This window comes from Pongo pygmaeus, chromosome 11 (genome assembly GCF_028885625.2).
Source record: "Pongo pygmaeus isolate AG05252 chromosome 11, NHGRI_mPonPyg2-v2.0_pri, whole genome shotgun sequence".
Lineage (NCBI taxonomy): Eukaryota > Metazoa > Chordata > Mammalia > Primates > Hominidae > Pongo > Pongo pygmaeus.
In genome coordinates this window covers 82971835-82999532 of record NC_072384.2, presented here as the reverse complement: position 1 = coordinate 82999532, position 27698 = coordinate 82971835, and the positions used below count along the sequence as shown (strand labels likewise).

The window sequence follows — 27698 nt, the reverse complement described above, 5'->3', positions numbered from 1 at the left end:
GCATATCAACACTATAGAAAGTATACAATTAAGTATTAGACATTTGTTTTCTTTAAAAAAATCATTGACTTTTTACAACTCAGATTCAATTTTCCACTCTTTTGCTCAATCATTTTACTCTCTCTCTCTCTGTTCAAGCTGCAGCACAACTTTAAAAATTTTGCTTCCATTTTATTACAAAGTCCAGCACTTACCTCCAATTTCATCAACTGATAGGCTTTTAAAATGTGATATATTCATACAACAGACTATTATTAGGCAATAAAAAGGAATGAAGGGTCGGGCGCAGTGGCTCACACCTGTAATCCCAACACTTTAGAAGGCCGAGGTGGGCCAGATCACCTGAGATCAGGAGTTCAAGACCAGCATGGCTAATGTGGCAAAACACCATCTCTATTAAAAAAGGAAAAAAAATTAGCCGGGCGTAGTGCCGGGGGCCTGTAATCCCAGCTACTCTACTCAGGAGGCTGAGGCAGGAGAATCACTTGAACCTGGGAGACCAAGGTCGCAGTGAGCCAAGATCGTGCCACTGCACTCCAGCCTGGACAAAAACTGAGACTCCGTCAAAAAAAAAAAAAAAAAAAAGGAATGAAGTACTGACATATACTACAACATGCATGAACCTTGAAAACATGTCAAGTAAAAGAAGCCAGTCCCAGAAGACCACATATTCTATGATTCCATTTATGTGGAAAGTCAAAAATAGGGAAATCTATAGAGACAGAAAATAGATTAACGGTTGCCTAGGAGTGGGAAAATTGAAGGGAAATGGGAAGTAACTGCTCTATGGACATTGAATTTTGCTTATAAATGATAAAACATTCTAAAATGGATTGTGCTAATGGCTGCAGGACTCTATAAAATTATTAAAAGTGATGGAATTGTACACTTTAAGTGGGTAAAATTTATGGCTTGTAAACTAATCTGAATAAAGCTGTTATAAAACAAACAAACAAAATGTACTCGCACCTAGCAGTCCCTGCTGACAATTGCAATCAATATTTTGTGGCCAGAGGGGGTACAGCAGGTGAGCAACAACCTCTAAAAAAGGGTGTCTTAAAAGGGTTTTTTCCTCTCCAGGAGTATGATACGCAGTGATGGCTTCCACATTGATTGATATCTGTGATTTAGTAACATCACCAACCTTCTTTTGGCATACTGATTGTAGTTCATTGCCACCTGTTCTCCGCTTATCTCTTGCTGTGATTCCTATTGTTCTGTTCATTCTATTACTAAATAAATCTGTTTCATTTTGTAAGGCTGTGTTTTGGCTTATACTACACAACAATAAACCCTTGGAAACTTGGCTCTTCACACTTACTTCTGATATCATTTTAATGGATTTTGGCACACACAGGCAAACTACAGGTAGTCCATTTTCTTTTTATTTATTTATTTATTTATTTATTTATTATACTTTAGGTATATCTCCCAATGCTATCCCTCCCCCCTCCCCCCACCCCACAACAGTCCCCAGAGTGTGATGTTCCCCTTCCTGTGTCCATGTGTTCTCATTGTTCACTTCCCACCTATGAGTGAGAATATGCGGTGTTTGGTTTTTTGTTCTTGCGATAGTTTACTGAGAATGATGATTTCCAATTTATGTCCATCAATGTAGGCTTATTTTTTGGCTTATATGGGTCCAGGAGGACAAGGAGTAGACCTCCTAGGTCTTTGTCCTAGATGAGGGTTGCCGGAAAAATTAAAATCTGAGTCCATGTGAAGGTGCTCTCAGGAAGAGGACAATACTAGGTTGCAGAAAGGAAAAGAACTGCATCTGAAGCAAGGAATCTGCGAAGGACACACAAAGCAGCTGATTGGGTCCCTGCGGCAGAGCCTTGAGAGATTCCCTAAGGTAATTAGATACATGAAGTGAGATGTAGTGAGACAGAGCTTTCCAGGAGCTGCTGCAGCCAGCCTATGAATAGAAAAGTCTTGTGAAGGATACTGACATTCTGATTCTTTAAGCTTCATTTTTTCTTGAGTACTTAAAATGTAGTAGATTCTATGCCCATGCATATTTCCCAAAATTGTAAGTGAGAATTGGAAATGCAACTCCCAAATCTTCAAATCTGAAAAATTATTCAATCTCAAAACTCATATTCATACTATATATAATAACTTATACCTCTTCCCTCCTGTGACTTTCACATGTCAGCTGGAGTTGGGGGAGAGGAGACTAAATCACCCTCCAGGCACAATTTACCACAAGTTCCCAAATAAACCTTTCACCAACTCACTATGAGAAAGCATAGATGAGAGAAATAACAGCATGCCAGGTTCAACCGAGTCCATAGGTGAGTGTAGCTGCTCAGTAAGTGTTTGTTGATTAAAATTAAGGATGACTAAATCCACGCCCGGACTGAGTCCTTACAAAATGCCACCATAAAATATAAATTTTAGAAGAGTTAGTGAAAGACTTCTGAATACTAACTGCAATGGAGATACTACACAAAACCAGTCATATTAACTCCTATGACCCTTCAGAAGAAAGAGCCCAACTGAAAGTAAGACACGCTGTAATTATGTTGATCCTGGCTTTTGCAAATTCCCAAAGCACAGATTACTATCCACTAGGGCCACTTAAACCATTTACTCATTCAGTTACTCTGAGGCTTCCAGAATGAATAGGCGACCAGTCATGGTCATTCCATGAACACTTTATGATAGTCCAAAAAAATAAAAATAAAAATAAAAATGTGGGACTCTTTTTGAAGATGTCAAAGAACATCTGTCTCTTCCCCATTTTCTAAATAGAAATCTCATTATGTTAGTAATTATGCATGACATCTCTGGAAGAATTTACTTAGAAAAGAGAGTTTCAGTGTTCTCTCAGTAAATTAAGAAAAAAAGATTTATCAAATTAATATGAAACGCAAATTTCCTGAATAAAGTCTTAATTCTATTGACAGTATTAACCATTTATGCACAATTAATTATTCTCACACAAAGTTCATTTGTGACATTGTTCCATATTTGTAAAATATAAGGAATTTTGGCTGATAAGTTTTCATGGGGCTGTCTTCAATAAACCTGCTACTTTTCTAATAGGTAGTGATATGGTTTGGCTCTGTGTTCCCACCCAAGTCTCATCCTGAATTGTAATCATGTGTCAAGGGAAGGACCTGTAATCCCCACATGTCAAGGGAAGGAGGTGTTTGGATCACGGAGGCAGTTTCTTCCATACTGTTCTCTTGATAGTAAGTGAGTTCTCACAAGACCTGATGGTTTTAGAAGTGTTTGGTAGTTCCTCTCTTGTCCATTCTCTCTTCTGCTGCTCTGTGAAGAGGTGCCTGCTTCTTCTTCACCTTGCACCATGATTGTAAGTTTCCTGAGGCCTCTTCAGCCATGCAGAACTGTGAGTCAATTAAACCTCTTTTGTTTACAAATTACCCAGTCTTGGGTAGTATCTTTATAATGGTTTGAGAATGAACTAATAAAGGTACTTATTGATTATAGGCATTGAACTATCACATATTCCAATAAATAATCATGCATTCTACAAGCTTAATGAGTATAGGGCAAGATAATGAGAAACAAGGTGGGAAAGCTTTTAAGCAGAGAAGGAAATAAAAATATGTAACTGTGAGGTGAGTATTTCAAAATCAGGCCAATATTTAAGAGTAATTCCAACACAAATACAGTAAAATAATTTTTTTAATCACAAAAAAGATGAAGTTCAATGTTTGTAATTAATAAGGACAACTAAAACTATTGGAGGTGCCAATTTTTTAACTACAGACAACATAATTGACCTACAAGAGTTATTTGAACAGTTTCTGACACTTTTTTAAAAATCTAATTTTATCAGCTGCTGCTGCCAAGGAAGGCACCAAGTTAAAATGAAAATGTCATACAAAGTGCCCTTCAGCATAAAATCACCAAAATGTTCCATGCTATTAACAACAAGCACCTTGATTATTCACAGAGATTTTCATTTCAGTGCCTTTGACTGAAAAGGGGTTAACTTAGTGAACAGTATCCTCCATTTATTGCATACTTTCTCTAAAGCCCTGGACATTTCCAGCTGACAAATACAGACACAGTTTTCATTTTCAGAAACAACATTAGTTTGCTGCACCATTGGGTGAAATCCAAGCATTTAGTCAGGCTTGTTTCCCTTGCTGCCTGGCTTAGCACATGTAATGAGAATTATGTCTTTCACTTCCATGCCAACTTGAATACATTAGAAGCAACAATAACAGAGTCAGCACTATATCAAGATAGACATGCCCACAGAAAATAATCTAATGTGTCCTTCCTTACCCAGGTGGCATTCAACTTCTAAACACTGTAACTAATGGACCACAAAAAGCTAATGACAAACTACAGTTTTACATTAGTCTCAGAAAATTTCATAATTTAAACTATTAAACCCATTCGTCCTCTTTTTTTTAACCCATTTGTTCTTTTAAGCAGCATAACCTTAAGATTGCCCAATAATATACTCAACTATTTTTTACCATTTTGAAAATAAATTATAAAAGTAACATAGAAAGAAGATTAGACTTTATTTGAAAGGCTAAAAGGGTAAAATATCACAACAAACAGAATATAATTTTCTAAAGAACAGTTAGGATCATGAAAAGTAAATCTGGATACCCATAATTTTTCACTTAGTTTTATATATAAATTTTGGACTTCTTTTCAGTAAAGTGCTAGGATGTAGACTATATTATTTTGCATATATTTTCTAATTTTAGTTTTATAGTCCTAAATGAAGTAGATACTTCATTATCTTAAAATAAGGATTTTAAAAACTGAGCCTTAGAGAAATTAAGTAACTTACATGGATGGTCTAGAATCCAAATTTTCTGCTGAGTTATTTAATCACTAGGCTATATGACCTCCCTAGGAAGTTTTGTCCTTTACAAACAATGACCACATGCTTCTATCATTTTCATTGTATTATATTAATTTTATTTTATATTATTCTATTTCATTTGTTATAATTTTTCATTGTATTTGATTCCTAGTGCTTATACTCTCCAAAGATAAGATTTTTCTTATAGGAGTTAATATTCATAAACCCAAATTTGCACCGTTTCTTGCATTTTGTTTTTTTGAGACAGAGTCTTGCTCTGTTGCCCAGTCTGGAGTGCAGTGGCACGATCTTGGCGCACTGCAACCTTCCCCTCCTGAGTTCAAGCGATTCTCCCACCTCAGCCTCCCAAGTAGCTGGGATTATAGGCACGTGCCACCAAGCCTGGCTAATTTTTGCATTTTTTTTTAGTACAGACGGGGCTTCGCCATGTTGGCCAGGCTGGTCTGGAACTCCTGACCTCACATTTGCCTCAGCCTCCCAAAGTGCTGGGATTACAGGTGTGAGCCACCACACCTGGCCTCTTGCATTCTTGAGCTAACACAACTCTTGCTGTTACATTAATATTCATTTATTAATTCAGCAATTTTTTTTTTTTTTTGGCTACTGTGATAAATACTAGCTATCCCAATGGCCACTCACAAGCCCCTTCCCCTTGGCTCACCTCTGCTTTAGAATTTAGATATTTTCAATATTCACTTTCCAGACTTCCTTTCCACTAGGGGTGGCTATATGACAACGGTTCTATTCAATGAGAGCTAAGTACAAGTCAGCTGAGGAGTTTAGCTGCTCATAAAAGTGATAAATATTGCTAGTACCACCCCTTACCTCCTCTTTCTGCTTCGCTTGTAAACATAATGCCTGAAACTGAGGCAGCCATCTTATGTCCATGAGTCAAAAACATAAGGACAAAGAACAACACACCAAAGCTGGCAGTGCGGATATAGAGAAAAAGTCTTGAGACTTTTCCTTAACCATGTGACAACTGACAACTGAGATTCTTGTCAAGTATCAGTGAAGATCATCTAGTTAAAGGCGCTCTTGGTTGTATTTTCTGTATCCCAGAACCGAAAAGCAATTCTAACTCACCCCGGTGTTGACCATATTCCAGAGGGCACAGCAGATGTTCTCAGGAAGCTCACATTCTGGAAAAGACATTCGACAATAAACAAGTAAAGAATGTTAAGCACTATGGAGAACAATAAGCATTCAGGATAAGGAAGTAGAGAGTGACAAGAAGAGCCTAAGGGAAGTTTCTCTAAGGAGGTGGCATTGAGCTGAATAAATATGGGACCAAAAAAACATGCTTTGGAGAAAATTATTGCAAGCTGAGGCAACAGCATCTACAAAGGCTATGAGACAAAGAAATGCCTTACACATTTGAGGACACACAAATGGTCAGTATGTCTAAAGCCCAGTGAATTAGAAAGAGCAAAACATTGCCACAAAAGTAAGCAATTCAGTTAATATCCATGTAAATTTATTTGAAAGCCTTTTGTTTATCTGGAAGCATTAAACTTCTTAAATCGCCATTCACTTGACTTTTGGCAATTTGCTTCCCTGCACTAAAAGTTTTTTGTAGAACATTATTTTATCTCAAATATCATTTATCCATGACAACCTTGGAACGATTTCAAACACACAAACATTCACCTGTTTTTAAGGACAATAATGGTACCAAAAACTTTCTTCAAAATTCGACTTCAGAGATGCAGGAGATGAATAATGGTGCTGGCTGGTACCATAAAATCAGCTCTCTGAACAGAGGTCTGGCATATTTTTCACACTTATTTCTCTAAGATACTGTCGATACTAACCTACAGCACTTCTTGGTTTTTCTTTTTAACTGAGTTAGCACCAAAGAAGAGAAAAAATTAAACAATTTCCTCACAGCATGTTCAGAAATTTTGACATCCACATTTAACGATGAACTATGGGATTCCTTCAAGCCACCATCTGTGAGCAGAGCTGCTTTAGGAGCAGCAGTGCAAAGATGTTGGATATTTCCCTCCATGAAGAGACAGCTGGCAGGATTAAAAAAAAGAGAGAGAGATGAACTAATCTAATCAATTAATCTGGTTTCCATATTCCTTTGTATTTGCGTTATGGAAATAAGCTAAGGATGATTTCTTTCACCTTGCATCTAAGAGGGAAAAAATGATAGATTTGCAAAAGAATATAACAGTTCTACAAATGGAATCGGAGGGAAACAATGTATCAAGTGGCGAGACGGGATTCTCTTTTAAGTATTCTCTTTTCATGCGGTTTGAAATTTTAATATTAATGTGCAGGTGATCAAATAAGTCTTCAGTAAAAGCATCATAAGGCTAAATGTTAAATCAGAGGATAAACAAAGACACATCCATAGAAATAAAAAATATCATATTGTGTTTTCCCTTACATTGGATTGAAATATTTATGAAAGTTTCATTCCATCATAGGAGAAAGTTTTTCTTTACAGAGGAATTTCAACCAATAAATGTTGAAGGAATTGTAATATTAGAATATGACCATTTTGCAACACAAATGAAAGCATTGATTCAAGCAATAACTATCAATATATAAAACCATTAGGTAACAGGTTGATGGCAAACTTTTCAATGGGAGGCATCAGGCTGTCACCACCAGAAATCACTGATCAATTTGTGTTACAACTAGTGGGGCCACCTGGCATAGTACCTCCCAATGCGATGAATAGAAAGCACGTAGACCCACCTAAGCAATATTCTGACCAAGAAGTTGAATCTGAATCTAATCAAACTCCCAGAACTTTCATTTACAGGAAATAGGTGGAAAGGAGGAACAATTATAACATCAAAAGAAAGCAGGCAGGGCGCAGTGGCTCAACCCTGAAATTCCAGCACTTTCGGAGGCCGAGGAAGATGGATTACCTGAGGTCAGGAGTTCGAGACCAGCCTGACCAACATGGTGTAAACCCCATCTCTACTAAAAATACAAAAAATTAGCCGGGCATGGTGGCACGCACCTGTAAACCCAGTTACTTGGGAGGCTGAGGCAAGAGAATCGCTTGAACCTGGAAGGCGGAGGTTACGGTGAGCGGAGATCTTGCCATTGCACTCCAGCCTGGGTGACAGAGCAAGACTCCGTCAAGAAAAAAAAAAAAAAAAGCGCCAAATCCAGAGCATGAGCATTTTATAGAACATCTATAGCAAGTCAATAGCCTGGAGAAAAAGCTAACGAGAAGAGTGCTTTACGTGAAAAGAGACTTCCGAGGTATGACCCCTCCAAACATATCGACTTCTTTGAATCCTTATTCTGAAAAATCATTTCTAAAGAGACTTTTTAAAATTAGGGAAGGGTAATTCCGAGCTGTGTATTAGATGATAAAAAATAATTATTTGTAATGTTCACTGTGCTAGTAGCACTATGGGAAAATAGTTTTGGTTTTTTTTTCCCCTTTAGAAAGGCATACTGAAGTTTACAGGGAAGAATTGATATTAGGTTTGGAATTTGCGTTAAACTAAATCAGCAAAGAAGTAGGGGGTAGATGCAGCAAATGCAGCAAAATCCTCATAATCTGAGTGATGGGTATAGCTTATTGAATTATTTGTCCTATTTTTTCCTATTTGAAAGTTTTCATAATGATTTTTAATGGTCATTAATCAGAGCTTCATTAGGTACTTTGTATGAAAATGTCTTTCTAGGACAAATGATATTAGCAAAAGGCAATTAAAAAGAAAATATATGGCTGTTGAAAATGCAGTAATAAATACAAGCTGTCCTGTATCCATGGCGCACCACAGGTAAAAAGCCATTTGCATTTATATATGACATCTTTTCATTAACTATTTATGAAATGTATCTATTATCAATCCTGCTTAATGAAAGAAATAAACATTAAAAAAAATTAAAGAAGGGCTCATAACTGATCCTCAGTTCATATCATTTTTAAGAAAAAAAAGTCATATCATAGCGTAAACATGCAAATAAGTTTTACCCATTTAGAATTTCTTACAGAGCCATATAGCCAACTATCTACAGACTTCCACAAATTTAAACATCAGTCCTTTTTTTATGGCTCTGGAATTTTGTCTGTTTAAAAGGGATCATTGTAAATCATTGCAGTCTTTTTAGAGAGAAATCTGGCAGTGTATGGCAAAATATTAAAATATTCAAACGCTTACATTTTGAAATCCTATTCCTGGTTCTACATCCCAAGAGGAAATTGTTCAAAAGAATTTTTAAAATAGCTGCGTCATAGCCAAGTATTTATGATAGCAAAACTTGGAAATAATGTCTAACCATTAGAAACACTTAAGTGAACCAACTCAGTGAAATACTATGGAAAATATGAAGATTATATAAATATATACGGTAGTGTATATTCATACTATTAAGTTGATGGAAAGTATAACTGTAAATTCACTAGATTTAATATGATGTTGTTCTAACACCATTTTAGCTGTGACTTTGAATATGCAAAGGGTGTGCTATGCAACACCGTAGCTTAGTTTCCTTCAGAGGGTTATCAACAAATTTTATCAAAAGCAATAGATAAATATTAGCTCTTATTCTGATTACTATCATTATTTATCTTATTAGAAGGGGCCAAAAAGAAATGTAAAGAATAGTATGTTTGGGACAAACGAAAAATGGGTATCACTTTTGTAAAGATTTTTTTTCAAATCCTATATTGTTTAAAATTTAAACTCAAAGGTTAAAGCTGAGTCATATACTTCTCAAATTTAGGATGACTTCCTTCTCTAGATGTATTTGATTTACCCAGGCAGTGTCTGTGTCTGACACTTCCGTCAATCAAAATCTGGTAATTAAATTTAACAGTACAGTTAATGTGATAAATTATAGTCAAAGATTTTCTGTTAACCTATTCCTATATTTCTGGGGGAAATAATGGTCTATGATTTATTTATACGTTGCTTAATTTATTTTTGCCAATATTAAATTTATATATTTCTCTTCATGTTCATAAAGTGTGTTATCCTGCAATGTTTCTTTCTCATATATTTCTTTTCAAATTTTTTAATGTTTATTTTTTGTAGAGATGAAGTCTCACTTTTTTGCCGAAGCTGGCCTCAAGTCCTCTTGCCTTGGCCTCCCAAATTCCTAGGATTACAGGTCTGAGCCACTGTACCCAGGTCTTTTCATTGTTTTTAATCAAGGTATATTAGCATCATAAAGTGACCTAGAGAGCATTAAATTTTGAAAAGTTTAGGAAAGTTTCCATAAATTAAAGATCATTTGTACTTTTTTCTTTTTTTCCAGTTTTATGATTATTAGTTTTTTGAAGGATTGTTATAACACATCTGTAAAACCATCTGGGGCTGGATGAGTGTATGTGTGTGTGTATATCATAGTGTGTGTGTGTATATCATATGGTGTGTGTATTTCATAGTATGTATGTATGTGTTGTGTAGACTTTTAACTACTGATTCAGCTTCTTTTTACATATTTATACTTATATATTTATACTATAGGTATATTTAGAATTTCTATATCTTCATAAACCAATTTTCTAGAAAAATGTCCATGTTTCCATGTTTTCTAACTATTCTAGTTTATCAGCATATATCCGTTTATGCTATTCTCTTATGATGTTTAAATCTCTGTTGTATCTGTAGTTCTACCCACTTTTGTTCCTAATATTATACATGGCTTCTCTCTATCATTCTTGTCAAAGACTGTCTATTTAATTCATCTTTTAATATAGTCAGCTTTTGGCTTTTTGAAGTTCTCTATAATTTGTTTTCTAATTCACCAATTCAGCTCTTTTCTTTACTGTTTCTTTCTTTCACTCCTTTATGTTTGCACCATTGTTCTAACTTCTTAAGTTGAATACTTGGCTTATTAATTAATCTTTGTTTTTTTTCTATGATAAGCAGTTAAGATATAACATTGAAAATAGCTTCAAGGCAAAACTTGTTACTGATTAAATATGTGTTCAATTATAGAGAACAAAGATTTATGGTTAATAATTTAAAATGGAGAAATAATAGAAGAATATCAACCATCTAAATTATTTCATAAATATTAGTGAATTGGTGTGATAAATAATGTTAAGTTAGCAAAGTCAGGTGATGTTGCTAACTTGTTCCTCTTGTTAAATAAAGCACATGAGAAGTGGCAGATAGAAAAGGAGAGTCGAAAATTTGACAGCTATACTGCAAAAGAACTCAACTTGGATAAAAGTCAGGTAAGAAACAATAACCAATTGCCAAGACTTCTAATTTACAGTGATGGCTTCTCAGACTGCAGGATATTCCACACAGGTCTTCGTTAGTACTCATTAAGTGTCTCAAGCAAAGTTGTTTTTCAAGCACACCTCTCCCTTGCTTAATGACTTTCATTAGTATCTGAAAACCCTACCATTAAGTAAAGAGCTTTTAAATGAAAAAAAAAAGTTTTCATTAAATTTAATGGAAAAATTATGATATGTTTCATCTCAACACAAGATACCCAAACAATTTTCACAGCTAGAAAAATATATCAATTGAATAAAAACGTGTTTTTATTAGTAATAAACAGCAATTTGGGAGTAAACAAATACAGCTTATATATAAGTGGCAATGTTGTACTTGCTTTATTTTTCTTATTTCTGAAACATTTTTTCACTAATATTTCAAACTTCGGGGGCTCATGATTATTTTGCACTTAAAGTAAAATTATCCCAGAAAAACACCTTTGGGTAAAATATAGATTAAGTATATAGAGGCATAACAGACAGAAGATTCCCAGAAGATACTGCATCTTCATCTCTTGCTTAGAGATGAAGATAATAGCAGGCAGAAGTACTTTAGAGTATGTACAGAGAGCAAAATGCTTTGGCTTCATCCATACGTGGAAGGCAATTCAAATGTGATCCATACATTTGGATCTGACTAAAAATTGTTATGTCAAGTAAATTGTCAAATGTGTCATTGCCTGAAATCACAATGTTGAAATGCCCATTTTTATAGTATGTTTTTTGGTGAAAAGGTTGTTAGACAATTTTTCAAGTCATTGTCCAAAATATTAGCATTTTGCAAGAGTCATTCTAGCAAAAAGTTGTTCACTGAACAGTCATTATAGAGGGTAAGTCTGAAGAAAGTTACAAATGGGAAACAGATTATTTACTCAATAAGAATATATTCAATGCTTACTTAAAACAAGTTGGACTGCTTATGTAATCTAACCCTTAGGATTATTTAACTACCTAGTTTATCTTTTATTGAGATTTTGCTAAAGGAAATGCCATAGGCTTAACTGCTTTAACCTGAACTATGGCTTTCCTTTGGGAGATTTCTGCAAAACAAAAGGTATATCATTTTGCTACAATTTAGCCTCACTTTTTAGAACAGAGTAACAGCAACTAACACTATTAACCATACAATATCGAGATAAATCTCATATATTGAAAAATTATTGCTACAAACCAAGAGAGTCTCTCTAAAATAAAATTATATTCATTCAGGAATAGGACATTGCTAAGGGAATATGAATGTCATAGTAAACTATGTGCATATTGACAGAGATAAAAGAAGATAATTTTTTAAAGGAAAAAATGAGGAGGATTACACAATTGTTTTGAGATAATTTTCTTTGGCTACTAGGATCAATAACAAGGGTGACAGTAGCCCAGGCAGTTGAACCAGCAGTTGCTGGGCAGATGTCCTTACAGAAGTATTTTTTCTTGCAAGAACTTAGTCACTGTTATGGAGACAGCACCAAGCCATGAAGGGTCCACTCCCAGGACCTAAACACCTCCCACCAGGCCCCACCTCCCGCACTGGGGATTACAATTCAACATAAGATTTGGATGGGGACAAAGATCCAAACTATATCACATTCTAAAATAACGGTTCTGGCAGCTGTATAATAGAGAGCAAAATAGAGGGAACGAGCATGGATGCAGAAAGAGCCTTCAGAAGATTAGAAAGTGGCCCTGTGAGTGCTAATAAATGGCTGCGAAGAGTAGTTCCTACAGCAATCTATAAATAATAGCTGTTGTGTAGGAACCATTTTTTGAAACCCTGATGTAAACCACTAGGTTAAGAGAGCAGATGCTGAAATTTCTTCACAAATCAACTCAAGTCCTCAGACTGATGCCTGAAATTCACTAAACTAAGAGACTATGATACATGATCATTCAGGCATAAATGGAGATAACCCAGGCAAAAAGAAGAAAGAATAATCCAAGGAAATGATGAAATTATAGCACTTGGTGACAGGACTACAGGACATGAGAAGGAATTATGAACTATAACTCTGAAATGGTCACAGGACTCAGAACAGAGGCCACATAGCGACTAAGCAGCATGTGTCCATTTGGAGGTCTAGATTGTACTTGTTTGAGTTTCCTTATCTGTAAAATGGTCAAAAACAAAAGCTTCCACCTCATGATATTGTGAAGATTAAGTGAGCTAAGAAATATAAGCGCTTAGAATAGTGCCTCAAAAATTGTAGGTGGCTCAGAACATATACAAACTTTGTTTAAATAAATTTAAGTGAAATGTCAGGTACCTCCCACATTTTGTTTTGTCTTCCAATAATAGCAATTCCATATGGCAAGCTAGAAAAACTGAAGTTAATATTTACAATGTCTTTTCAGTATAAATATTGTTGACAGATGACTTAGCTGCCCCATTTTCTTAAATTTTATTTTTCATCAGTTATTTTATATACACTCAGTTACCTCCTTTAGAAATCTTATCTATTTTGTGGCTCCCTATTGAGTTTAATAAGATATTTACTCTTAATAATGTAATAACTCTAGGTAAAATAGTATGAATAGTTGAAATTTATTTTCTAAGTTAATACTACATTTAAATCTCTAAATAGAGCTCCTTTGCAAGACTAAGGTCAAGTTACAAAATACTCACCTTTGAGATGATGAGTAAAGATCTGCAGACCTGAGAGAAAAGGAAACGGCATTCTTACACTCAAAACATTTGGGAAAAATGATAAAAAGAAGTATTTTTATTTGAAGTATGATTCATACTACTCTTCCAGCGACTGCAAATACAATAGAAGTATTTCATTACATTTCAATACCAAAATTATAAATCAAATAGCTATTTGGAGCCATAAGTATTTACCATATATAATCAATTTTTCAGTCACAAGTGCTGGTAGACATCAGTGTTAATGTTTTTTATTCTCTTCCTTTTAAAAATGTCTAAATGATGAATATAGTTATCACAAAGAGATTAAGGGATTGAAAACCTTTGAATTGTTACTGAATCCTGAATCCTGTTCTGAACTTGAATTTGCTTTTATGGAAATTTTAAGCACTAGCAGTTTGAACCCAGTTTCCTTTTTATATAAATGCCATTTATTTCTTGAAACTTGCTTTTAATAATTGCTTAAGTCATTTAAATGCAAGCCGACTTCTTAGTAGGTGCTGAAACTGTGTACCAGGACCGAGGGTAAAATTAAATGACTCATTTCCATTATGATCAAAGCTGAAAACCTTTTCTTGTTATTATGTTGTGAATTCCACCAAATAACTACACAGTCATTTATTGAATTTTTCCTCTTTCAGACATTCACGTTCCAAGCTATTGTATAGTAAGTGAACTGGTAACTTTTTTCAATATACTTCAAAATTTTACTATAAAATGCCCTGCAGCGAAGACAATACTAGCTATTACCTAGCAGTGGGGTGAGCTAGTTTACCCTTTCTAGAGTTTGACATTTAAACGAAGTCCAGAAACATAAATTAAGAACATCTTAAATGATACTATAGATTAATATTCAGCAAAGAACACATTTGCCATTAACTAATTTTGAAAAAAACTCTGCTTGCAAGAAAAAAAATTAACCATCTTTCCTAAACAAGGTATTCTCTTGTGAGTAACCTTCAAATATAATTCCCAAGGTCACAAAGCATCTTTGCTCTTTTTTTGCAAATATAACAGTTTCTATTCCTCTACTTACATCATTCTAATGAAAGAAAAACAGAAACTCTACAACCACAAAAGTAAAACCAAGCAATTGCTAAATGGCAAGTGTCAAAGGTCAAGAACAAAATATCTGTAATAAACTCTAAGAATTCTGGTAGTTGTTTGCAAAAATATCTACGAAAGATTGATGTGATTATCTGATGGTGGTTTGTTAAAGTGAATTTTCTAATCTCCTTTAAAATCTTTCTCAAGATCAGCCTGGTTTTAGATGAAAAAGTATTTAAGTTATCAAAAACTAGTAAAACCATGTTCTTCATATGCTTGGCAAATTGCATTTCTGGTTTCTGGTCCTGAAAAAGAAGACAGCAAGACATCAATCAATTGATATGACATCCCACAGACTCTGATAAGAGATGAATTAGGGCAGTGTTACGTGCAATACTGACCATTAAAAACAATACAAGCATCCTGGCTAACACGGTGAAAACCCGTCTCTACTAAAAATACAAAAAATTAGCCGGCCTTGGTGGCGGGCGCCGGTAGTCCCAGCTACTCGGGAGGCTGAGGCAGGAGAATGGCGTGAACCTGGGAGGCGGAGCTTGAAGTGAGCCCAGATTGCGCCACTGCACTCCAGCCTGGGCGACAGAGCGAGACTCCATCTCAAAAAAACAAAACAAAACAAAACAACCAAACAGAAAACGATACGAGATCACAGTATAATTTTTGCAGGTAGCTTTCACTTTCTTCTTTTGCTTTCCATATTCAATCTGTTGCCATAGGCTATCATTCTTCGATCACCTCCCTTCCTTCTCTTATTCTTTCTTCTTCTCTCCCAGGTTTTCATTATGTTATGCCTGAGTAATTATGGTATTCTTTTAGCTCAGTGGATCTCAGATATCATTCTGAGTATCTGTGCAGCTATATCACAGAGTTACAGGTAGAGGAGAAAGTGAGAAAACAGAGGCAATGTAGTAGGTCTCTAAGAACATCAAGTTTATTCATCTTAGTGTTGTGTTCTTTACTCTGGGAGTATGTCCTTCCTGCTGATTTGATGTTAAAATTTCATTCCTGTATGAAACAGTGAAGATAGTATGTGGTAATTTACTCTTTATATTTTGTTGTTGGGGTTTTTAAAATATTCTTTCCTTCAAGATAAATAATTGACAACTACATGTTAGTCCTTAAGAATTTTCTAGGAGCTTTATTGGCTTATGAAATTCAAAATTCTACAAAACAGTATAGCTGATCTCCCTGAGTCTAGTTGCTTCCAAATTCACCATTTGTTAAGATTGTAGGATGCTCTGCCTAAAACCCAGGATTAGGCCAATCTATTAATGTTCAAGAAATTTTAATACCTCTTTGTTGCATTCAACATGTATTTCAACACCCACTGCAGCCACTACAATCTAGCCTTATTGTACATAGGTGTTCACCTGCTCTGGTCAAGCAAGTGTCCTCACTGTCTCCCATACATATTATCCTTCTTTCAGCTCCAGGCTTTTGATCATATTCTTAACCCTTCGGAGAAAAAAAAAAAAATCACTCTTTCTCAAATTTAAATACACTATTCCAATAAGTAGTTGCTCACTCTGTTTGCTTGTTCTAGTTCTCTACTAGAATCAAATTTCCTGAATTCATTTTCTTGGTAAGTAAGCCAGTTAATCTTCTTCTTATTACTGTCTTCACTATTTCCAGTAGCCTGTGCACCTTCTCAAGGAGACCACCTTTGAGAAGAATTGAACTATGAAAGGTAAAGCCTGGTTTTTTTAAATCTGAGTAGTCATGTTTCCATTACTTTCATTTCAAAAGCTATCTAGAAAACTCAGATTTTTGCTTATTGCATACATTATCACATACATATCAGTCTTACAAATAGAGCAGTGTTTTGCAGGTTCATAGGTATTAATAAATGAGCCAGAGATGCCCAAAAAATTTTGTTATGAATATGTTGATTATGTTAGGACTAACTGAAGCTTAAATCAACAGACTGTGGCTATATTTAAGGTAACGATAATATCCAATTATTTCTCTCACTATTTTAACTCAAACTCCTTTAACTTCTTCCCATTGCAAAAGAGTATTAAACACCCATCTCTGTATTAAAGACAACACAACTGTGGTATGAAATAGTATCTATTAAAGTATATGGTGGTTCCTTATTGCCAACCTAAACTCATTTAATGCAAAAACTTTTTCAATATACAACATTTTGATAAGCATCAAAATTGCTTAAAATTGTTAGAAATGTATAATCCTGTAACGTTTGAAGAAAAATGTCAATTAGAAAAATAAACCTACTTTGAAGAATCACTATATCGTGTTGTCACTTTTGTACACATACTACATCCAAGTGGCTGGGGCATTGTAGAAACTGCTCTATGTTTAGAGTCAGAAAACACACACACACACACACACACCCTGTGGCAGGATGAATGTGGCAATTTGTCTCTTTTGAGTTTTAGTTTCTTAATCTGTAAATAGGTGGAAATCAAATATCCTGCAAAAGTTGTTTGATCCTGTCTACAGATATTGTGATGAAAAAAAAAAGACAAAACTTGTTTGAGAATTAAGTGAAGAAATGCCTATGAAAAAAATTTGCAATATTGTTGTGTCACTACAGGGAAGTCTCAATTAAACAATGCTTCATTAAATTTGTGCTCAAGTACTGTGACTATAAGCCAAAAAAAAAAAGAGGCAAGCTGCCTGCAGTCAGTATCTCTACTGAAAAAAAAGTGAATGTGAAAGAAGACACCTTTTACATCTTTAAAACTTGCAACCAATGGTAATATTTCAAGTGACACAAAAATATTTTTATTGTGCAAGTTTCTATTTACTGCTAATTTTAAAATATTATTTCTTATTCCATCCAGTTTAACTGACAGTTTCAACTTTCTCTTTGGCTAATACAAAATTAATGGCTCAACAAATAATCATGCACTGTATTATCACATAAAATTAAAGAGATGCAGAAAATAAAAAATCTAAATTATATGCGATTTTTATAAAAAGTCTCTTTGCATGAGCCATTTCAGTAGATTAAAGAGGTCAAAAGTCAATTTGCAGTAGGCTGAAGTGTGGATAAAGAGGTGAGGAAGTGCAAATGGCAATTATATGCTTTTCTTTTAAGATGTTCCCCAATGAGATACCATCTCACACCAGTTAGAATGGCGATCATTAAAAAGTCAGGAAACAACAGGTGCTGGAGAGGGTGTGAAGAAATAGGAACACTTTTACACTGTTGGTGGGACTGTAAACTAGTTCAACCATTGTGGAAGACAGTGTGGCAATTCCTCAAGGATCTAGAACTAGAAATACCATTTGATCCAGCCATCCCATTACTGGGTATATACCCAAAGGAGTATAAATCATGCTGCTATAAAGACACATGTGTATGTCTATTGCTGCACTATTCACAATAGCAAAGACTTGGAACCAACCCAAATGTCCATCAATGATAGACTGGATTAAGAAAATATGGCACATATACACCATGGAATACTATGCAGACATAAAAAATGATGAGTTCATATCCTTTGTAGGGACATGGATGAAGCTGGAAACCATCATTCGCAGCAAACTATCGCAAGGACAAAAAACCAAACACCACATGTTCTCACTCATAGGTGGGAATTGAACAATGAGAGCACCTGGACACAGGAAGGGGAACATCAAACACTGGGGCCTGTTGTGTGATGGGGGGAGTGATAGCATTAGGAGATATACCTAATGTTAAATGACGAGTTAATGGGTGCAGCACACCAACATGGCACATGTATACATATGTAACAAACCTGCACGTTGTGCACATGTACCCTAGAACTTAAAGTATAATAATTAAAAAAAAAGGATGGAGGAAGCTGTGATGGAATCTACAGGGATGCAAGGAGATAAGAGGGAGGGAAAGGAAGGAAGGAGTAAAGAGGTTCTTCAGTTCAAAGTGAGCAGGGAAAAGGGAGGAGAGAAATTTGTGGGATCAGAATTCAGATTTCTGTCAGACAATGACAACAATAAGAGCCTCACTTTTGCTACAGCCCGCACTTATGACTTCTTTTTTCTCTTTAATTGCTCACCATTTGAAAGAAACTGTATATTTTTTCACATTGCATAATTTACCAAAATCACAAATGACCCACAAAATGCCAAATTAAAGGAACACTTTCCAATCTATATTTTGCAATGAGGCATTTGACATCTTCATCTTCTTGAATCTTCTTTCTCCATTCTTTTTAAATCTTCTTGAAAGTCTCCTTTTCCTCAGAGAGCAGCAGCCTCAGCTCCCAGTTCCTGGTTCCTAATTCCTGATGCAGGCCTGCTCTCAGATTTCAGGCCCTGCCTTTTATACCCTGCTCCTTTGACCAAAAAAAAAAAAAAAATAGTACCTTTCCAGTGCAGAAACCTGGCAGACAGCACCTTAACCAAGCGATCAGAGTTAACGTCACCTGTATGAGGACACATCCACATGATGAAATACTCAGGACACAGCGTCACTCCATGGGGGTCTTGCCAAGAATGCAGAACCTCCGTCTAATCCTGAGAAAACATCAGGGAAACCGAAAAGGAGAGATGTGCCACAAAGCCACTGGCCTGGGTTCTTCCAAAGCATCACAGTCATGAAAGACAGAAAAAGACTGGGGACCATCCCAGACTGGGGAAGACAAACAAGACATGACACCTAAATGTGAGAAAGATCTAGACCAGGAAAAAACACGAGTGGAGCAACTGGTGAGATTTTAGTGCAGTCTATTAATAGGACAGTATCATTGTTAATTTCCAGGTTTTCATCATCAGCCCATGGTTTTGTGGAAGCTGGGTGCGGGGTATATATTGAAAACTACTGTGCTGTTTTTGCAACTTTTCAAAAATCTAAAATTACTTCTGAATAAAACAAGAGTGCCTTTCTTGTTTCAAAAAAAATAAAATAAAATAAAAAATAAAGTCTTCTTTTCCTTAGACTCTCCTTGAATCCTTAGGATAGACTTGGTTATGGTGTGGTAACAAATAGTTCAGTGGCCTAACCCAGCAAAAGTGTATTTCTCACCCACACTACAAGACCATGACAGGTCTTGAGGAGTTTCACTATTGATAATCACTAAGGAAAACAGGTTGACAGAGGCTCCATGTCAACATGTTACAGAATGGGGTCCCGATCCAGACCTCAAGAGCGGGTTCTTAAATCTCGTGCAAGAAAGAATTCAGAGCAAGTCCACAAAGTGAAAGCAAGCTTATTAAGAAAGTAAAGGAATAAAGAATAACTACTCCATAAAGCAACCCTGAGGGTTGCTGATTACCCGTTTTTATAGTTATTTCTTGATGATATGCCAAATAAGGGGTGGATTATTCATGCCTCTTCTTTTTAGACCATATGGGGTAACTTCCTGACATTGCCATGGCACTTGAACTGTCATGGCGCTGGCGGGAAGTAGCAGTGAGGATGACCAGAGGTCACTCTCATCACCGTCTTGGTTTTGGTGGGTTTTGGCTGGCTTCTTTACTGCAAACTGTTTTATCAGCAAGGTCTTTATGATCAGTATCTTGTGCCGACCTCCTATCTCATCCTGTGACTTAGAATGCCCTAACCGTCTGGGAATGCAGCCCAGTAGGTCTCAGCCTCATTTTATCCAGTCCCCATTCAAGATGGAGTTGCTCTGGTTCCAATGCCTCTGACAAACGCATTTCAAATCATCAAGCCAAGGAGAAGGGAACCAGCTGACTGGTGTATTGCCTGTGCCGAGAAGTGACAAACATCATTTCTGGTAACATTCCATTGGCCGAAGCTAGCAATGTGGTTATAACTTCATAGTGACCAGAGAAATGCAATCCTACCCCATGCCCAAAAGGAAAAGAACAGAAATACTTTTAATTGCCTCTGTAACTACATCCTCTCCTTCTCACTGCAAATATTTCTCAAAATTTGATTCTTGACCTCCTATTTCCATTGTGTATATTCTTCCTGAGTGACTTCATTCACTTCCTATATGACAATGACAACCAAATATACGTCTTGCCCAAACCTCTCCCATAAACTCTATAGACAAATATATCTCCACTTAGGTATCCCCAAAGCATCTTTAACTTACCACCCTTTCCCATTTCCTGTAATGAACTGTTTGCTTTTTCTTCCTATTAAACTATAACTTTCTTTAGATCATAACTGTGTTTTATTTATGTTTGTATCCCCAGTGCCAAGCAAAGTGCCTGTAATCTTAAAAAGCATTCAAGGAAAAATATTTGTTGAGTGAATGAATGAATGAAAGATGGCCATATTTATGGTGTTTGCATATATTCTTCAAAAGCCTCAGATGGATCATACAAGCCTTAGGATTCAATGCCTTAAACTGAATGAGTGCCTGCTATTGAGGGATGTGCTTTGAAAGTGACATGCTGGGAATGAGGAAATCAGTCAACAAACATATATTGAGCACCTACTATCTGCCATGCACGATTTTAGGCATGTTTTTGTTTATATCAATAAACAAAGTAACAAAAATTCCTGCGATTTGGGAGAAGAAAACAGTAAAAAATAAGCATTATATAATATAAACATTAGAAAGGAAATTATATAATATGTTAGTGTGAATTAAAGCATGACAAATGGCATGAGGGGTCCCAAAGCAAGAGATAGCAGTGTGATTTTAAATATAATAAATAGAGTGATCACAGTATATACATCATTGGAACAGTTACATTTAAGCTGATTTGAAGGAAATGAGGAAGTTAGCTGTGTGGCTATCTGGGATTTTGGTTGGCAGGAACCACAAGTACAACAGTTCTAAAGTGGGAGCATTCCTGGGATGTTTGAGGAACATCAAAGAGAAGAGGGTGGCTGAAGCTGAGTGAGAGAGAAAGGAGGAGCTGAGGTCAGTGAGGAAACAGTGAGAGAAGGGGCCAGATCTTGAAGACCATTAAAGACTTTGGATTTTGCTCTGAGGGAAATGGAGAGCCATAGGACAGTTGTGAGAAGTCCATGATCTGACTTTTTCTCTTTGATGAAAAAAACTGGACAAAATGATCTGACATATTTTTAAAACATGGTTTGGTTGCTGTTATGAGAATAGATTAAAACAGGTTGTATTAATTACCTATTCCCACATAACCAAAATTTTCAAAAATATAACAGCTTAAAACAATATATATTTATTGTTAATTCCTGTAGGTCTGGAATTTGGAAGCAGCTAAACTGGCTCATTGTGGCTCAGTCTCTCAGAAGGTTCACATGTCAGCTGAGGCTACAGTCTCCTCCAGGCTCAAATGAGGCCACAGGACTAATTTCTGAAATGGCTGACCCATGTAGCTGTGGGCAAGAGGCTTCAGTTCTTTTCCTATGTTCTCTCCATTGAATTGCTTGAGTGTCCTCAAAGCATGGCAGCTAGTTTCCCACAGAGCAAGAGATCCAAAAGAAAGAAGTCACAGGATCTTTGCAACCCGGTCCTCAGAAGACATACACTCTCATTTTGCCTTATTCTATTTGTTGGAAGCAAGTCTTTCTATTCCCCCAACCCCAGCTTTTTCCCCAATTTTCTTCTTTCCTGAGCTTCATTTTTGAGAGAAGTGCTTAAAAAGTGATACTCAATTTTTTTTTTTAAGAGTTAGTGTCTTGCTAGATTGTCTAGGCTGGAGTGCAGTGACTATTCACAGGCATGATCATAGTGCACTACAGCCTTGAACTCCTGGGCTGAAGGGATCCTTTTGCCTCAGCCTCCTGAGTAGCTGAAACTACAGGCATGCATAACCAAATGATTGCTATTTCTATTCAATCTATTTTTATCACAATTTTGACTTGTATTCATCCTCAATTATTTAAAGAATTAAAAAGTAAATGTAATTGTCTTCAAAGTGTTCAAATGTGGATATATTTGCACCAAAAATATAAATTAAATTAAGTGCTAAAAAACTGAAAAATTAAATTATTCCTCATTGTATTAGGCTTCTCTAGAGGGAAGGACTAATAGGATAGGTGTATATATGAAGGAGAGTTTACGAAGGAGTATTGACTCACACGATCACAAGGTAAAGTCCCACTACAGGCTGTCTGCAAGCTGAGGAGCAAGGAAGCCAGTCCCAAAATCCCAAAAGTAGGGAAACAGACAGTGCAACTTTCTGTCTGTGGCCGAAGGCCTCAGAGTCCCAGGCGGATCACTAGTGTAAGTCCAAGAGTCCAAAACCAGAAGAACTTGGAGCCTGACATTTGCGGGCAGGAAGCATCCAGCATGGGAGAAAGATGAAGGCCGAAAGACTCAGCAAGTCTAGTCCTTCCAACTTCTTCTGACTGCTTTATTATAGCCCGCTGGCAGCTGATTTGATGTGCCCACTCAGATTGAGGGTGGGTCTGCCTCTCCCAAGCAACTGATTCAAATGTTAATCTCCTTTGGCAACACCCTCACAGACACACCCAAGAACAATACTTTGCATCCTTCAATCCAACCAAGTTGGCACTCGATATTAACCATTTGGCTCATGTTTTCAAATAGTTTATTTCTCTCTTAAAATATTCAAAACTATTTCTTAAAATTAAAAGGCACACATATTAACAGAATCAATTTTTAAATCACAATTATTTAAAATCAATTTTCTGCCTAACTTTTTGAAAATTTAAATAATATTATTAAATACTTGGAAAAATAGCAGTGCCTGTAATCCCAGAACTACTTGGAAGACTGAGGCAAGAGAATTGCTTTAGCCCAAGAGTTCAAGTCCAGCCTGGGCAACATAAAGTGACCCCTATTTCTTTAAAAAAAAAAAATTTTTAATAAATACTTTAGAAAATAAAAGCATCTATAATTCTAATATTCAATGCTAATGTGCTAGCTGCCAATGTGTTATGCTTAAAACATATTACATTTAAGATTGTTTAATTTTTAATAAAAATTTAAGAATACATACATGCAGATAAATATAATACCTACATTCATACATACAAAAATACACATTTAAAAATAAAATAAATTGCTCACCATTGCAAAATATTTCTCATCAACCATGTGCAACCATTGAGAATACCTTACTAACACATGAGTACTTCCAAAATCTCATGCTGGACACAAAGTGAAACAAGAAAATGACACCAGGCACTGTGAGGATCAGCATTCATGCCTTCTGATTGGAAGAATTTGGAAAGTCAATCTGTCTTTTCTCTCACTTAAGTGTTTGCTCTGCTCACACTCTCCCCATGCTTTGAAGCAGTGTCCTTCTCCAATGTGAGCACACCACCACCACACACAAATTTCACAGCGTAAGGATGCAGCTGCATTTTGTTTCAAGGACTTAGGTCAAGAGATATAGGGAAGTCTTCCCTGGGGTTTGAAAAATGAGTTGTGAGAGTGAATATATTGCAACTGCATTTCACTGTAGGCACTTTCTCTCTCTCCTCCCCCATGAAAGAAGAATAATAAAAAGGATCAGAAAGGCCCTGCTTCATTGCAGCCATAACCCTGTACCCACAACAGGCTGCTGAATGAAAACTAGGCACGCTCATCTGTGCCCAATCAGCAGTAACAGGAACTTTGGGACCCAGGACCTTCTGGAACAGCTGAAGACTGTCACCTTCAGGTAGAGGGCTGAAAGCAGTATGATTAATAGTATTACACTATTATGGGGAGTATTGTATTTGAAAGAGAATAAAGGGCATGCAAAAGCCTTTGAATAATCTGTCTCCCTTAGTGTCCTAAAATTTCCATCTCATTGTAATTAAAAGAATCAAAGGAAGGTCTAGCATAAGAAAGAAAATCACCTCTAGTTTTGGCATACTATTTTCTATTTTAAGATCTTTTTTGTTTTATTTTTAAGCCCTCTGTCCTACTTCCTTCGATCTTAATTTCCTTTAGTCTCTAGAGATGGGTTAATTTATGTAATTACAGCATGTCTTCCATTACTCATCATTCATAGGGGAAAAATCCATAGTTTTGTGTATATCCTGATTCGTGGATATAATCATGCAGAATTTTTATGGCAGTTCAGATCTAAAATTTAGCACTTTTGGGGAAAAACAATCTCTTCCAAGAAGGTGGTATACTTCCTTTTTTTTTTTAATAGTTACAATATTCCATACTTAAGTCTATGAAAGTATATGGAGGACTTCATACTTAGTCCTCCATTGGGCACAGGATAAAACTGATCCCAGATGCAGTTTTTATTTCATTAAACACAAACTGAAAATGAACATGCTCTTTCATTTGGGAACAAAATTCAATTATAAAGAAACAGAAAATGCAATCTGAGATCAATAGCCTATTACAGTGCCAGCATGTGGGATAATTTCAACTGAGTTTAATCTACTGAAATATGTGGCTATATACTGTTTATTTGCTTGTGCGTTCCTACATAAGAAGTAACATACATTTAGTTTAGTTTTATTGGCGTACAAAGGTTATGTGTAAAATTGAGTAGTATTCAAAAGCATGATATAAAATTCAAAATCAACAAGCTAACAACCTGAGGCAAAAAAAGAAGTGTCTCAATGTGATATATAGATCCTCCTTAAAAATACAATTGGAATTTTAATATTCAATAGTCTGATTTTAATGAACGTTTTATTTTTTAAAAGCTGATTGGCAAGAGTACAAAAATGCAGTAGGTCTCTGAGCTGGAAATTAAATTTAAAGATACATGTTTCAATGTTATACATTTGTTTTAAAGGTAGGAAACTTGTATAGATTATGTAATCCACTTCTACAGTTTCATGGATGAGCAAACAGAGGTCCAGAGAGATTGAGTGACTTGCTTAAGGTCAATCAGCCAGTTCCTTGGAATAAGAAGTGTGTTCTTAAAGCTGGTCAGTTGGGATAGGAAGCTTGCCGATTTGGAATGTCTCTAAGAGCACAGGCTGTGTAACTAGAATCTCAGTTTCTCCACTTACTAGCTAAGTGATCTTTTAAGGTTACCGAATCTCTTTGTCCTCAATGCCCACACTTGTAAAATAGGGATAATTATATTGCCTACCTTTTAGAGCTTCGGTGATGACTAAACAAGTTAATAGATGTAAAGTATTATGAACAGTGCCTGGCACAGCAATGTAAATGGCACCCCCAGAGTAGTGCAGTGTACAGCCTATGCAGCCCTTTACATCTATATATACAGCCAATGTACCAACAGTATTGTGGATTGGATCCTGAAAGAGCAAAAGGACATTAGCGGGAAAACAGTGACATCCAAATAAAGTCTGGGGCTTAATTAATAACAATGCACCAATGTTGTTTTTTGTTTTGAGACAGGGTCTCATTCTGTTGCCCCAGCTGGAGTACGCAAACACAATTCACTGCAGCCTCAACTTCTGGGGCTCAAGTGATCCTCCCACCTCAGCCTCCTGAGTAACTGGGACTACAGGCACATGCCACCATGACCAGCTAATGTTTGTACTTTTTGTAGATACATGGTCTCCCTATTTTACCCAGGCTTGTCTTGAACCCCTGGACTCAAGCAATCCTCCTACCTCGTCCTCCCAAAGTGCTGGGATTACAGGTGTGAGCCAACATGGCTAGCTTATTTTCTTAGTTTTCAAAAATGTACTATGATGATATACAATGTTAACTTTAGGGGAGACTGGGCAAGAGACATAAGAGGAATCATTCTACAACATATACTTATAAGTAGACGTCACATTGCACCATATAAATATATTGTTGTTATTTGTCAAATCAAGAAAAAAAGAGAAAAAAATGAGGAAAACGAAAACTTTATACTGTAAATCTCAGATTATTCCAAAAAAAAGTCTATTTTTAAAAATCTAATACAGATTCTAGTCAGCAAGGCATAGTGGTGCATGTCTACAGTCCCAGCTACTTGGGAGGCTGAGATGGGAAGATTGCTTGAACCCAGGAGTCAAATACCAGCCTGGATAATATAGACTCCATCTCGAAAAAAATTAATTTGTTTATTAATTGAAAAGCTAATATAGATTGTTTATGATAGTGTTACTTTGACTTTTATTTTTAGATATCTGGATTCAATCTGAATTTAACTCAGTAGGAAATTTTAATGATCTCATGTTATTTATTCTTCACTTAGGATCACAGATGAGTTAAGACTGGATTCTTAAAGCAATATAACAGTCAAGTAGATAATATGGTGTTCAGTAAAAGTTGATAAAGACTTTATCAGTTTTTTAAAATATTAATATCCAAATACTTGGTTTGCACAATAAAACATATATTGGTTAAGCACTAAATCCAATGGTCTCCTTTAAACAGTTACAAGATGCATGAAAAAAACCTGTGTCCATTTTCTCATCTGTGTATTCGTTTACATATTTTACCTAAAAGTATTTTATGTTTGTTGTAAATAATTCAAACAACAGAGAGACCTAATGTTTCACTATTTAATAAATATCCTCTTCATGCAGCTTCATTTTCTTGTAAACTAACATAATGCCAGTTTTACAGTCTTCTCAGGAAATTTCTCCCTCCATGTCAATATTCACTTTTATCAGGTGCTAGTTTCCTATCAAATACATTCTTTTGGTGTTTGTAAAATAAACTTAGTCTGTTCTTAGGACTCCATCATTTTGATTTTATAAACAATGATAGAGGAAGTGAAAAATAAAATTTGAACAAAAAAAATAAGAAAGCTATCTTGACCCCTAAATTCTTCAATGTTCTAAAATTCTGTTGAAATTTCTTCTAGATTTCTTCTATGTAATTTTCTTCTACGATAATAAACATTGGTGCAGTGTTTCCCAAAGGAGGGGAGATGGACCACCTGTTCAGGATCACCAGAGGAGCATATTGAAACAGCAGATTACCAACTTAGGCCCCAAATCTATTGGTTCAGAATACCTTATGTTACAGCCAGGAAATGTGCATTTTTAACAAGTTTTCTTCAACTCCCAACCTACTCCAAGCGATTCTTACCCACACTAAATTTTGAGAACCCCTGTGGTTTGGTAAGTCTTAGTTACAATCGTCAGTGCCTCCTATGCCTTCATATAGATACAGTATGATATCGCTAATAACATCGAACAAAGGACTTCTTTGAAATCCTTCACTAGCACTTGGAGTGGGGCAATAAATTTATAGCAAATATAA

General features: G+C 35.8%; 1 protein-coding gene across 1 annotated transcript in view; it reads right to left on the bottom strand.

Annotated features, from left to right (window-relative positions):
* The window catches only part of LOC129031582 (protein lin-28 homolog A-like), a 45596-nt gene extending 31885 nt beyond the window's left edge, over positions 1 to 13711 (bottom strand). Inside the window, exons 1-2 of the mRNA XM_054478128.1 lie at positions 13660 to 13711; positions 5912 to 5967 (exon numbers count right to left, since the gene is read on the bottom strand). Of these exons, the coding sequence (XP_054334103.1) occupies positions 5912 to 5967; positions 13660 to 13711 (108 nt within the window). The remainder of the gene's footprint in view (positions 1 to 5911; positions 5968 to 13659) is intronic.
* Positions 13712 to 27698: the final 13987 nt, after the last annotated feature.